Consider the following 14,833-nt stretch of genomic DNA (forward strand, 5'->3'; position numbering starts at 1 on the left):
CAAGAAAAAAAAAAACAGTCAGGCTATAGGTGCTAAGTTTAAAAAAAAAAACCCAAAGCCCAAACCATGGTTGGGCATGAGTTTATGTGGACTCTCCCTTGACGGCCCAATTCCTGTTGGTGGGAAGGGATCCTGTTGCTTCTTGCTATGTCACAGTCTTTCAGTGCTGACTTTGGTAACAAACAGCTGTGGCATGCTTTAATAGAGAGTGTCGCCATAGCAGAGCGCTTTGCCACCTCCATACCAGCTAGGTCTACCTATGCCAAGGTGTTCAGTCTTAGGTGACCAAGATGGGAGGTAATATGAAATGGAAGCTAGCATGAATGTCTGTAAATTTCATTTCTCTCCCTACAGATACTGAGATTAGTTACATTGGTAGTTCATGGGATGAAAGCACTCCCAAAGCCTCTGGACACCACAGCCAAAACTATGTAAAGGTCTTGACAACAGTCCAAGATACAGAGGCTCTTCTAATTGCAGCAGATGTAGAAACAGAACTCCCGAATACAGAGCTTCAGTTTGTGGTAAGATTTAGCAATGATTTTCTACACATTTTCGTTTTCAAATCAAATCCAGAAGATGACAACTGACCAAAGAATTAAATAAAGGTAGGGTTAAAGATACTACAGATTTGAAAGGGCAAAGAAATTATTAGTGGTGACCTTAGAAGAAGGTAGTAATCTAAAGCTTGCCCTGTACAGACTTTGCCTTGGTATAGTCCATTTAATCTATGCATATTGATTAGTTTATTTTTGCATAATTTTTACAGTTTGTTTCTAGCAATTTTTTTTACATTGGTAATTTAGTTAGCATCTCACTTTGTTTTTGACCTAAGGAGCCAGTCTTAGGTTTCACTAGAATTATGTGTTATAAGTTCTAGAAATATTTCCCACATGTCCTGCATCTTCTGTTCAGACCTCCATGTATTACGGTAATTCCCTTTAACTGTTTCTTTGCTGGTAGTGGTGTTGTTTTACTGTCAGAGTTATATAGCAGGCAAATAGGGATGAATCTCTTAGTAGAGTCCATGACATGGAATCCTGAAGTCCCTGAGCCAAATCACCAACTATTACTTTCTTTGCTCTTTCAACATGCTTATCTTTTGTCATACTGCAATTTATATATTGTAGTAGTGTAATAAACTAACACATTTGTTCAACTTTTCATTTCCAGTAACCAAGGAAAATCATTGAAATATTAGGATGCTTTTAATTTCTTATAATACTGTTCACAATGAGTATAAAACAGCATGTGGCTTATTAAAGGTTTAGATTCCACATCATAAGACTTTCTTTTGGGAAAATAATCCATTGAGAGAGCACACTGTACTATTTGAAAACTAATAATGTAAAAAAAAAATTTTTAAATCTAATTGTAAAAATGTTGTCATTGGCTCATCTGTTTTTGATTCCAACTGGCTCTGTGTTTTTTATTTTATTTTTTTTGCTGTTAAGGTTATGCGGACTAACACTAATGAGGAAAAGTGCAAAGAGCAACACTCTAGTGTTACAAGAGGGGTGTCTTGCATGCATCCAGGACGCTACAGTTTTGCCAAGAGAGCCTGTGTAGGGGAACCGTCGGAACCAGACCTTCAAATACCGTCAGACCACACACACGAATCGTTCTCTTCCTCATTCCCTTCGGTCGGAAGTCAGAGAGTTTACTTCGATGAGCCTATACTCTTAAAGAAAGGTGACATCCTGGGCGTGAGTGTCATAAAAGGTAGGATTGCAGCCACAGTTAACGACGAAAACCCAGACTGTGTCTTATCTGTCGATTCAACACTTTGTTCTAACCAAGGGATCGAAGCGAGGGCCAGATTCATGGTGTTGGGGTCATCAAAGGTCATGGTCAAAGCATTGACACCACCAGATGTAACAGAGGACATCACAGTGGAATGGCACTTTGAAAACGATCTCGGAACAGCTCAAGTAGAGGGCACTCTGGAATATCTCCAGCCCGTCGAGAACATTGAGATAACGGGGGAAGATACTCGTAAGTACAGACACAAATTAATTTATGAAAATTTTTATCGTTTGAAGTGTGGAAATAACATATGAACGATGTTTGAATAAGAAACGATTAGATGATGAGGAATACTTTTGTGATAATATATACATTTATCAGAAAATGGAGTCGATTATAAAATCAGAGTGAACCATATAGCCTAATTATAAGATATAAAGCCAATGACCATTAAGCTACATCAAATCCATTGATTATTCAAAAGGAGGGTTTAAGGTGTCAGGTAATATTCATGAGCAGTCCAGTGAGTCAGTTCAGGTTGGAAACCCTATTCCTTCCCTCAGACTAATGTAAACTAACCCTTGCCTGTAATATCTTTCTCGGGGCTGCGTGAAGTTTATTTCAATGATGTTTGGATCTTAGCAATGAAGGCGATGTGTATGTTAACTATCCCACACATTGTATACAATGATATATCATATGAGTCAATCCTATACAGTACATAAGAAGTCTGTGACATTTTGCATCGAGAGCTTATGATAAATTTAACGACCAGATCTTGGGGAGTTTATTTTCATGGGCCAGTTTCAACTTACCTGTAAGCAAGGTTATTCTTTTAAACCTTTAACCTTCATGTCATATGCTCTTTTCTTCCATGGTCCCTTTAACAAGTGATGAAATAATGCTAATGTATGCTTAATTGAATCATTGTTTTTATACCCAATCATAGTCACCCTTGCCTCAGATGCTTTAGTGACAAGTTTCGTTTTGAGTTATTCTCCCGGTTCGTTCCTTTTGTTTCAATATTGAATTGTTGTTACTCAGTTGTAACTATCCTGAAATGTTACCCATCACATCACATGACTATCCTCATATATATGAGAAACTGCATAATTTGTTGTTTCGTTAATGCTGTAACTTATATAATAAGTAAATGAATAATGGAAAACTGACGGGAAAATTAAAGACAATGGAAAAGAACAAAGAAATTTATGGCTAGAACAGGATTCGAACGAGTGACCTCTGGAGTTTACAAGTCTAGTGCTTTACTAACTGAGCTATCCAGCTATCTAATGGGGAGGAGGGAGGGCGCCAGTCAGAAGCCACAGCTAGTGCCTTGGATAATGCCAGGGATTAGGCCCCAGTTCCATTCGATAGAACCCTGAAAGTGGCAGGGAAGAGATTTCTTGAGAAATTCAGCTTTTCATAAATACATGGGCTTGTAACCCCGAAGTTTACTGGTTTCACCTAGGTTCTAGGCATAGATTTCTTTGCTCATTTCCGATGCTCAAAGTTGGCAGTCTTGAGATTTGCATTATGGGTCATTTCTTTTCCTCTTTTCGCTGCCTTTGACAGCTCTAGTGTCAGAGGGTCAAGAGTATAGAGTTAACTTTACTGGTCATGCAGATTCTATTCATTGGTCATTTGGAGACGGAGAAGAGTTAAAAACCGACGGCTGCTCTACCAACGTTACCAAAGCTTGGTGGTGGCCTGGAACCTACAACCTTACAGTCACCGTTAGCAACAGGATCTCGACAATGGAATTTACTGTGAGTTTGAAGACTTTTGTCTTATATTTGAATTAATCAAAGCAACTGATGGGAGTTTTTCTAATTGTGTTAAATATATTTCCAAGCACGAGATACCATTAATCACAAAACACTTTGTTATATGGTTTGTATAGTCCTGCCAAGTCGTGGATAACATTGCCAACATATTGCGACGTCTTGCAACACTTTGCAACATCTGACAAATGTTTTTCTTCAATCTTGACGTAAATTTACATGTTTTCCATCACTTTTCTTCCCAAAACAACCCCTGATAATCCGGACGGGAAGTTTGCTATAATTGTCACACCTCTCAGAAGAGATTAAATCGATCAGTTCACCCGATAACAATAAAAATTGCAATTGGAAAGTCTTAAGAAGTATCGGGTAATTCTGACATTTCTGCCTGTATTGAGAACCTAGTCGGAACAAAAATCTTGACAAGCAACTTTTTTTACTTTCCAAAGCACTCATCAATAATTTGCTCAGGCCTAACCAACACTTGCATAACAAATGCACCTAGTGCCAATCCTTTTTGGGGTACAAGACTCTGGGCAGTCTTTGCTAATATTGACATTATTTCTGTCTTGGCAAGGTTTTATATATTTTTTTTTATAGCTGATTGTACTTCTTTGGACTGTAAGAAATAAATACATTTGCCATGACTCACATTGCACTAGTGAGCTATGTGAAACTGTTGGAAAGTGGACTATCTGGTAATTACAAATTGCATTCACTAATTATTTAATTATACTTCAATTTTATTATTTTGAAAACTTTTTTTTAAATTTTTTAAATTTTTTAAATTTTAAATATTAAATTTTTAATTTAAATTTTTTTTTTTTTAAATTTTAAAAAAAAAGAGAAAAATATGCTTATGGATGCAGCAAAACAGAATGACAGAGCCATTGACCTCTGTCTGATATCCAAACTAAAATCAAAAGTAATGTGTGACGATTCCAGGAAAATGAAGTAGTTAAATGTACAACTTTACTTTCATGTGTTCTGTTTTGTGTCTAGTCTCATACATGACAGGAAGTACCTTGTTAGTTTGAGGGGAATATGAAACTTACAGGGAAGGTATTAAAAGTACGTCGCAAGGTGAAATCTTTGTCTCAATATGTAATTCTTCCTAAATGCTGGATATGGTTTTTAGAACTTAGTCACCTTACTGTGTTTTTACCAGATGATCATTTCATTACTGGATGGGATGGAATGATGAGGATGGGGGTCATGGTAGATATTCTGTAAATATCTTGTTCATTGTAAAGGAGGAGGGTGGAAGGGGGGGGGGGGACACCTCAACCCATTTTACAATCATGAATTCACTCACTCTACATTCCTAAACTTTCACCAGATTTGATTTGATTTTTTCTGACTTTGCCTTCAAACATGAGGATGTGTCTTTTTTCTTCACCTACTTAGTACAATTTGCAGCCCTTCTTCATTTTTTTCATTTTCAACTTCTACCAATCTACCACAAGGATATTCTTGATACAATGAAGACACGCTCTCTCATCTAGCAAAGTCACATGGGTTTTAATAGGTAGTCCACCTAAACTCACGATTTTGAGGTTATAATCAAGATTCTGGTCCATATTTCCATGAGAAGTCATGCCAGATATTCCTGAAATTATTTTTAATATTCAATATATAACTTCACAACATTGGTGACTTTTAGATTTTTATGTTTCAGAGAGATTCATTGTTGATAAATTAGGGCATAAAATCCAAACTTTTCAATTTTTATTGTACCGACAAAAACAGAATAGTATGAAATATAGTAATTTGTCTTGACAGAACTGTCTTTGATCTTTCACTTAGTTTTAAACGTTGCTGCCATTCGGTACGCAGTACTTTGATTCTGGTTTGATACTACCATTGTTGTCTAGATTCTTCTTAACCTAGTCAAAGCCTGATTTCTGCTTTTATGCTCAAAGTATGAAACAGAGAGACACAAGTTCCTATATCACTCTCAAGATGGTACAGATGAGAATGTCATCACGTTGCAAAGTCCACAACAGGTTTTGCTCAGCTAGGAAACCAAAAGTGTTATGTTGATTGAGAGTATCCCCATTAAAACCAAATGCAATGTTTTATCTTTATTTACAATTTTGATGGGAACCTTAGAAGCTTGTTTGATGTTCTAACTTCTAAGTATTAACATATTCTATTCATAAAAAGAAGCAATATAGACATTATGCACCAAGAGTGAAAGCACAGCAGAATATGGGTGGGGAAGGGGGGGGGACGGGGGTGCAGGTGGAGGTTTATGGACTTTAGTTAGGAAATTTCCCTAATGCTGTACTGTTCATGATGACATGAAGTTAGCAAGAGCTTTTTTGACCCCCACTCCTGCCAACTTCACCTATACTACCACCTTTCTCCCACCTTCCTCATAATCTCATGACCATCTATGTGATTCTTGGCTTAAATAACTTACATCACTGCCTGGGGTTAGATATCTACTGTACATTTGCTGTAAAGCGCACTGTCGTTAGGGATTTCCACAGATGTCTACACAGCTAACCTTGTATGGGCAACACTCTCTCTTAGTTTATAGTATCATAAACTTCGATGTACAGTGGCAAAATATAGCACAGTGTTTATGGAAACTGCCAACACCCAGGAATGACTCAATTTTCTGAACATCATCACGCTTTCCTTTTGCGTTTGATTTTATCAACATTCTCATTCATCCAGTTTATGTTTCTATGGCAATGTGTATGTAAATCATATCCCAAGTACAGTACAATTATGATAGACCTTCATCATCATCTCTGTAAACGGGTCATTCTGTTTGCCAATTGTCTTGTTTGCTTTTTAATTAAAAAACCAACTTTTAATAACTTTTTGTCTTTCAGCCCAAAGTTAGCTAGATGGAATCAATAGTAAATGACCCATTTATATTCCATAACAGTTAAAGAGATGATTGATTTCATACAGTTATTAGTCTGAACTGTATTTTCTTCTCTATTGATTTCATAATTGATTATTCACCATTTTTCCCCTCACAGAAGACTATAAGAGTCGGTCTGCTGCCAGCTATCGACTTTTACGTTTGGACTTACGAAGTTCCCAGGGGAGAGCTTGCTGTATTAGGCTTTGAGAATGGATTGGGTAAGAAGTGTTACGTCTTTGATCTTGCCCGCCCTCGATATTTCTGCAGGATGTTGCAGGATTCGCAGTTACGTACTTAAAGGCATTGAAGACTCACCCCAAACCACGTGCCGCGCTCTGAAAAAGTTCACTTTCCGTTGCTTGCAAATGACGTTTTCTTCTTGTCGCTACAAAATGCAGACAGTAATGAAATGTGATACCTTGTTATCTTTTATCTAGACCTGAGATGTCCACGCTGCTATGTACACTGTGTTGTGGGTATTGACCGTAGCTGTATGTATTGACTGTACACTAGTGTCTAATTACCGACGGTAGCAAGCTGTGTGTGTACTTTCTGGGATCGATTGTGGTGTCTAAGACTTCCTCATTCGAAACTAGGTCAGATTACCGGCATTAGACGTTTCTTTTTGCGCGAGTCTTCACACCCTTTAAAGCTTTCGTTTTTAAAAACAGGTCATGTTTCATTTTAATAATGATGTGGACATGACATCCTGGAAAGTAGACATATATGTGTACAGATAGGGAAAAAGGATTCTTCCTGTAGTTTCGGGAAAATTATTAAACAAATGTTCATAATAGTCAGTCATTGTTATATTGTGACAACCATAGTCAACAGGTTTCACATGACACCTGCTGCTTTAATAGAGCTCTATGATAGTTAAAACCAAAAGAGAAAGAGGAAGCAACATGATACAGCTGGTGATTTCTTGGGCTTCCTCTGTAGACGATTAATTTTGTCACTTTTTTAAACAGTTAATGTGTTGTGCTTTGATATTTAATATTTCAAAGAATGACTTTCGCCTGATGAAGGTCAATTTCAACAAATTACTGCCGGCTGGATTTCGAGTACCAGTTTTGATTCCTTGCCATAGGCAAAAGGAATCTATGCCACTGTGATGGTGTATGGGTGTGTGTGTATGTGTGTGTGTGCGTGCGTGTGTGTGTGTGGCACCTTGGCTGTTAAACACTGAAACTCCAAATTAAACTTGAATGAACTTCATACTTGATGTATGGATCCATCTTAGTGATAAAAAGTAACCTATAATTTGTTAGTGAAGATCAGTGATCATTTGAGGTCAGGAAAGGTCAAAGTATGAAATCCTTGTCAAAATAATAACTCCTAAATTAAAGGTTTTATTAACCTCATACTAAAGATGTAAACTCATTCTATTGTTTTCTGTTGAGGTCAACGGTCACTTTAGGTTAACAGAGGCCAAAGTCTCAAAAACCTGGAAACACTCCAACTTCAAAAAGAAAGGTCGGATGAATTTCGTACGTGGTATGTGCATCCACCTTAGTAAGTTACAGAAACCTGTTGTTTTCTGTGGAGTTCAAAGACATTTAAGGTCAGCAGAGGTCAAAGTCTGCAACTACAAAGCTACAAGTTAGGTGAAAGTTCATACTTTGGATGTGAATCAACCTTAGTGAGTGCAAGAAACCCTGTTGTTTTTGCTGGGGTATGTCCAAGGTAGTTTGAGGTCAAGAAAAAGTATGAACACTTTGTTAACAGGTCCACACGAGTTTGAGAACCTTCATGATTGTGAGAATTAAGCAATGGTCAAAACTTGAAAATCTCGTCCGAATTGTGACATTAAATTTTCTCATGCGGAAATGTTGCAAAGAAGTACCGAGATGATTGGTCGTTGGTTGTCGTTTTCAAGAATTAGTATTTGAACGCTTATACATGTTTATCTTAAACGGCTTGGATTACGGCATGACATAGACACCTGGAGAACTACCCTCAGAACGGTCATACTACAGTAGTCAACAAAGTTAGAAGAAAAGAGATCAAAAAGTCTTAAAACACATCTCTAAGGAAACACTTCATAATTGATTTCAACAGTTGTTACTATTTTGTCTACTACTTTAACTTGAAAAGCATTTTTTTTATTGTTATTTGAGTTTTATTTTATGGATGGAGCAGAGTTTTAACTATATTTGATTTGAATCGAAAGGTCTGACATTGCCACGGACAGGCATTTGTAAATGTTCGAATACCTTAATAATACAAACTATTCTCATTTAGTATAATATTTCATTTCATTTCATTTATTTTTGTTCACAACATAAGTATGACATATAACAAAGAAGGAGATAACAAACAAAACTTGTGAAAGGAAGTGTACTAAAAACCCTATAGGGCTCGTCTGGTAGTGACACTCCCTGATAAAAATACAGAACTTTACAATTAGAAAAGAGAACCAAAAAAACAAACAGAACCACCCCTTCCTCTCCCTTCCCGCACCTACCCCCCTCCCTCCCCATAATATTTGCACATTAAATCCAAACCGAGATTTTGGTTGCATAAATTACAATCGCTGCTGTACCACATAGCGGCTCGCTATAAATATTCTTGAAGTGCCGACAAATGGTACGGTATTGAGCATGTCAGCATGCATATAGCCACGTGTCCTATTACTATTACTACAAAAAATCCTTAAGTTTGAGATTATCTGGTCATCAGCATCCTTCCCAGACACAGGCAACTCATGCAAGATGCTGAATGCAATGCTGTGGAAGATTCCTTCGTCAATGTTATCACCACAATCGGGAACTATCTGTTCCGGAAAAATCCATACATAAGAGAAAAAAATATTTTGACAAATGTGGCTTTCATAATTAAATCAGTGCTACCATTTGATAACCAGCTAGCTGTGTTAAACAATGTTGAATGGATGCTTGGTGGTGTCAGTGATGCTCATTTAATGCAGCCGTTTCAAAAAGAGGAACCCCATAATAATTTAGCATCACCAGTAAAACGTAACAACTTTAAGCCCACGTTCTCATATTTAACATAGGCTAAGCCTTTGTACATCTACTATGTTAAGTGTTTGCTGTAGGGGGTAGATGAAGGGTCCATATTTGGTCTGGTAAAGTAACAAATAATGTTAATATAATGAACATCTGTCGGGACATGAATGCCACAGGGCAAATGCTATCAAACGTCATTGCTAGCAGCTGCTGCAGGATTTATCCTATACGTAAGGTTTCTGTTTAGCATTCTTGTCTTTTGGATGTCGGGGGTTCTTTATGCAGTGTTTTTTTCATTAGAATTTATTCAGTTCCATCTTTCAGAAAAATTGATGTATTTTTGTTGTTGTAGGCCTAACCTGAATTTAAGATATTTGTAAAACAGACATGATATAATTGACAGGTTATAAGAATCTTTGGTGACACTGACATAACAAAAACCAAATAAAGAATAGACTTTGTGCTCGTGCAATTGCACGGTGGGAAAGTAACCACAAAAAGTAACCACCTACGTGGTAAAGTAACCACCTAGGAAAGTAACCAGCAGCTTGAATGTTTGTCAGCCTCTTGGTAAGGTTTCATATTAATTGCTTACTGTATAACCCTCACACACCCCCCTCCTCCCCCCCCCCCATTTGTTTCTTTTTTTATTTTGGTAAAAGGTGTAATTCTCTACTTAATCCAAGTTTAAAAATTATGGAAAGTAGATTCTTCTTTATACAAAGTAATTCTGGGTCCCTATACATGACTGAAGAGAAAAATACCATAGAAATGGGGGAGGAAATATATGGTAAAAATAAAATAATTTATATTTAATTTATATAACTTTTATTTTTCATAAAGTAAACAAAGATGGAGTTTTCTCAAGCCAGAGGGATGAATTCATGGTGTGCTACGTTTCCAGCAGTATAACAGGGCACACCAGCATAAATATGACATCAGCAAGTGGACCTAACATCTGGGTACCAACCAGCAACCTTTATGACCAGTACATCAAATTTTACTACCAAGAACTATCTTACATATCTGGCATCAAAACAGCGGTAAGTTATATCGTAATCAGCACCTGTTTTTTTTGTACGTTTTTATGATATTGCTAGTAATTTCAAAATAGATGCAACTTGCAAGGCCTGGGAAGTGCCATTTCCAGCGATCTGGGAGGCATTGTCGGCCAAAGTTTTCTTGAACGCTTCTCGCAAACTCATGGCGGCACTACGCTTAGATAGTTTCCAATGCCCAATCTACGGCTCTGATAATTTGCCTGCATTTTCGCCCCTCCCTTGGCAAATTCCTTGCTACGCGCCTGTAACAAATACGATGGCATGTTTCTTATAATAAACCTGCTTTTTATTCAATGAAAAAATAAGATCTCTGAAACAATAATCTGTTACACTACTCTGCAAAATATTGCATCAATGATGAACTAATTAAAATGCAGACTCAACAAGTGAAAGAGTGGACTGTTACATGAAATGTGTGGGACACGAAAATGTCCATATTCATTCATTCATTACATTCATTCGTTCATTTATCACTTGTAGAGTACAAAGAGTAAGTATAAGAGGTATACAAAATATATATATAAGTGAAAGGAAGTAAAACTAAAATCCCTTGTGTGCTTATTACAACTAGAATACTCCCTGAATGACAAACACAAAAAGAAAAGAAGGGCTAAAGAAACTCCACAAAAATGATAAACCCATAAACAACCTTCCCAACCCCACCCCCAGACACATATGCATGTAATGGGTTCAGTTACAAGAACGTATTGAAATGACAGGTTGACTACTAGGCAGGGTTGGCCGGTTTTTACCGGGCGGTTTTTACCGGGAGGTTTTTCCCACCTATAAGTGGGAAAAACTGGGAAAAACCTCAAATTATATAGAATTCCTAAAAATTCACGTGGAACTTGTGGAGGAGCATAGAAACTTCAAGAAAATGGCATCTTATGGTAGGGGGTTGGGTTACATCCAAAGAACAACCATGATCTATAACTTTGTGAGTTTAATGATTAGACTATTATAAATAATTCAAATAAATAATATATTGGATGCTCAAATCAAACAACTTTATTTTCCTATCGAGATGCAGAATTCCATAAACTAGAGAATGGACAAGTATCAAACTGTTGGTGCCTCCTAGGGCTATGGTTCGTCATATTATACATGTCACATTGTCTTGTAACATATATAATGCAACACCATCACAAAAACATGGAAAGTGAGCAAACATATTCACAGTGTAACTTTTACAACTCGCTCGCCAAGAAGATCTCTCAAGTAACAATGAAAACTACATAGAGTGTACTCTGTTAAATTCTTGCAAACTACAGTATGAACTATGAACATGTTTTTGTGTCTTAAAATATAAGTTACATGAAACTAAAAAATACCTGTATAGTGTTCAATGTGTGAAAGGCTCGATAGGGCCATTGTGCGTTTAATACTTTAATTGGGCCCATGTGCCTTACATAGTTTCAAAGCAGTTTCTATTGAGCCCCCTGGATTGAAGTTCACCTCAATAGACTGTTGCCTACTGTATTAATTGAATGAACTGTCTGAGCACATAATAGGCCTGAAGAATATAGGAGGGGTGAGTGTCCCAGTGTAGACCTATAATGGTTTGGGCAATAGGCAATGCATACTGCTAAAAAGATCGTGACAGAATAACTATACATGTGCAATATGAAAAATACTCTTTTTTCCACAAAAAGTAGAATTGGGTTGTGATAAAATAGCTCAAAATGAAGCTAAGAAACTCCCATATTCAATAACATATGCCTGTCATGAAACAATATCGTGCCTACTGATGACCCAGCATATTACGGACAAGTAATAATAGTTTTTGAGACGGAGGCGGTTTTTACCGGTATTTACCAGTTTTTCCCGGTTTTTACCTGGTTTTTACAGCTTAGTGGGAAAAACAGGTTTTTCCCGGGAAAATGCCAACCCTGCTACTAGGATTGGCCAAATGGTTGTCACCATCGACATTTGGTTGTTGGACATACCATATCATGTGTTAATTAATATCACATGATTTGGTACTAATAAAAGATTAAAGTAATTTAATATAAAATATTAAAAGTGTTTCACTAGTTTAAATTCTTCTATTTTTGGATGAGTAGTTGGTGATGGATACTAGAGGATGCATTTCATGCATTTATTTCTCATTTTTATTTGTTTTTGAAACTTTCACTGTATTTGACAGGGTCACCCTGAATTGGAACAATGGGTGGAGGAATTTAAGCTGTACTATCACATCAGATGGGGCATCTGGAAGCCTTTGCTGAAACTGGATGGATCAGATGTGAGTCCCTCATTTATACATAGAGAACTGGATGGATGTGATGTGATGGAATACATACATAAACATTGGGAATTGGATGGGTTTGATGTAATGCATATATATATATATATATTTATATGTTGAGACTAGTGGAACACCAGAGTTGTTACTCATTTTCACGCGTTGAGTGATCATCAGACAACTGATAGCTTCAAGTTATACTCCTGGAATATACAGACTCATCGTCGGGATTACCAGGGATTATAGGATTATTGGTGTATTGTTCCTTTGTCGGTGTCTGCTCCTTTGTCGGCGTCATTTGCGGTGTTCGGTGGTTGGGTGTATTGCCTTTTCTTCGATGTTCTCTCCTTTGTCGGTGTTCAGTTGGCAGGGTTATCTGTTGTGTATGGTTCCTTTGTCGGTGTTTGGTGGTTGGGCTGGAGTTGTTTATGTAGAACTTGTTTTCGTGGCGGCACTTCGATATGAGTTCCGGGCGTTTGTTCAGGAGGGTCTGTATGTCTGCATTGATGATGCTGAGTTTTTCTGTCAGACAGAGCTTGCATTGCTTTGACTCGTTGCTGTAGGCTTTTGCTCTGCTGGCGATCGACCAGTTGATGGTGAATGGCTTGTTGTTCTGCTTCAGCTGCCAGATGTGCTTTGAGAGTTCTGTTGCGTTTTGGTGTTTTTGGTGGTTGAAAGACATCTTGTGGTTGCCATATCTAAGCTTGAAAGGGGGTTCCGTTGGACCTATGTAAGTCTTGCAGTTGTCGGTGGCTTTCACTTTGGCCTTGTATATGATGTTTGATGCCTGGCAGTTTCCATTTAGTGGGCATGTGTCCTTTTGTCGGCAGTTGCAAGCTTCCTTTTCTTTCGTTGTGTGAGTGGTTGATATGCGTTTGTTGTGTCCTTTGATGATGTTAGGCATGATGTTAGGCGATGATGTTAGGCGATGTTAGGCATGCAGCTGTAACTGACTTTCACAGTGTTTCTGTTGAATATCTTGTGGAGTTTTGATGTCTTCGGAAAGTGTTTGTTGATATTTTCAGGAAAGTGCCTCCTATGTTCGTGGCTACGTTGCTGCTGAAAGGGGGATTGAACCAGATGATGTTGCGCCTTCTGTTACGGTTGTACTTGGTTGGTTGGTTAGCGATGTATGAGAGGCCCTCAGTGTAGTTACTTGACTTGAGTGCTTCCTCGTAGGCTGGTGCGGCTTTCTTGAAGATCTCCTCGTGTTGGGAGATGGCAGAGATGCGTCTGCTAATCGAGGCTGGTAGGGACCTGGTGATGCTGGGTGGGTGGTTGTATTGTCTGTGGATGTACAGTGGGTGGTCGTCGGGCTTCCTGTAAGGGTAGTGTTTTCCGGTGTTGAGGTTGAAAGTTACATCGAGGAAGTTGGTAATCTTTAGGTTGCAGTTGATGGTGATGTTGAGCCCTAGTTCTTTGAATAAGTTGATCAGGTGTTTTCTTATCCGGTCTGCTTTGCTTCCGCTGGTGTTTTTAAAGACTGTTAGGCCGTCGTCGTTGTATAGACTGATGTATTCCTTCCCATATTCTTTCGCTAGGGTGTTTAGGATGTAGAGTCCTATGAGCTCGCATACCTCGGCCCCATCGTAGCTACCCATGGTGACATCAAAGAGGTCGTTGTGTCCTTTCTTCATCCAAGGTGTACCATTATCGAACAGGAGTGACTTCCTGGAGTGCATGATGATCTGGATGTCTTGGTTGGAGATGTAGGTGTGCTCTTTAGCCATAGCTATAACTTTTTCCAGTAGGCTTCTTGTTATGGAAGGGTAGAACTCAACAATGTCAAAGCTGATGAATGTGTGTTTGTCTTTGTTTTGTATGTTCTTGAACCATTCAATGACGGATCTGTGCTCCTCCATTGGTTGACCTTCGTGGCGGTCCCTACGGCGCTGTTTATCCAGTCTAAGATGACCTTGCTTCCCTTGCTGACCTTGAGTCCCGCTTCGCTCTTTGCCGGGTTAATGAGCCTGCATGGGAGGTTGTTCTCGAAGTTGTCCTTGTGGTCTTTCAGGGTGATGAAGGCTTGCTTGGTGGCCATGGATTCCATGCGGTTGTCGATCTCTAGTTTCTCGGCTATGGTTTTTGCTTCAGCGTTGATTCTGTTGACAGATGCCATGGTGGTCGTCTGGTAATTTTTTGTG

General features: G+C 38.2%; 1 protein-coding gene across 3 annotated transcripts in view; it reads left to right on the forward strand.

Moving 5' to 3' along the window:
• Positions 1-14,833, forward strand: part of LOC139960398 (polycystin family receptor for egg jelly-like) — an 83,265-nt gene that overhangs the window by 24,584 nt on the left and 43,848 nt on the right. For all 3 annotated transcript variants that reach the window (XM_071958738.1, XM_071958742.1, XM_071958739.1), the window contains 6 exons: positions 355-524; positions 1,455-1,995; positions 3,322-3,515; positions 6,530-6,632; positions 10,227-10,426; positions 12,591-12,689. In XM_071958738.1, coding sequence (XP_071814839.1) covers positions 355-524; positions 1,455-1,995; positions 3,322-3,515; positions 6,530-6,632; positions 10,227-10,426; positions 12,591-12,689 — 1,307 coding nt within the window. The remainder of the gene's footprint in view (positions 1-354; positions 525-1,454; positions 1,996-3,321; positions 3,516-6,529; positions 6,633-10,226; positions 10,427-12,590; positions 12,690-14,833) is intronic.

The sequence above is a fragment of the Apostichopus japonicus genome, chromosome 19, assembly GCF_037975245.1.
Source record: "Apostichopus japonicus isolate 1M-3 chromosome 19, ASM3797524v1, whole genome shotgun sequence".
Classification (NCBI taxonomy): domain Eukaryota; kingdom Metazoa; phylum Echinodermata; class Holothuroidea; order Aspidochirotida; family Stichopodidae; genus Apostichopus; species Apostichopus japonicus.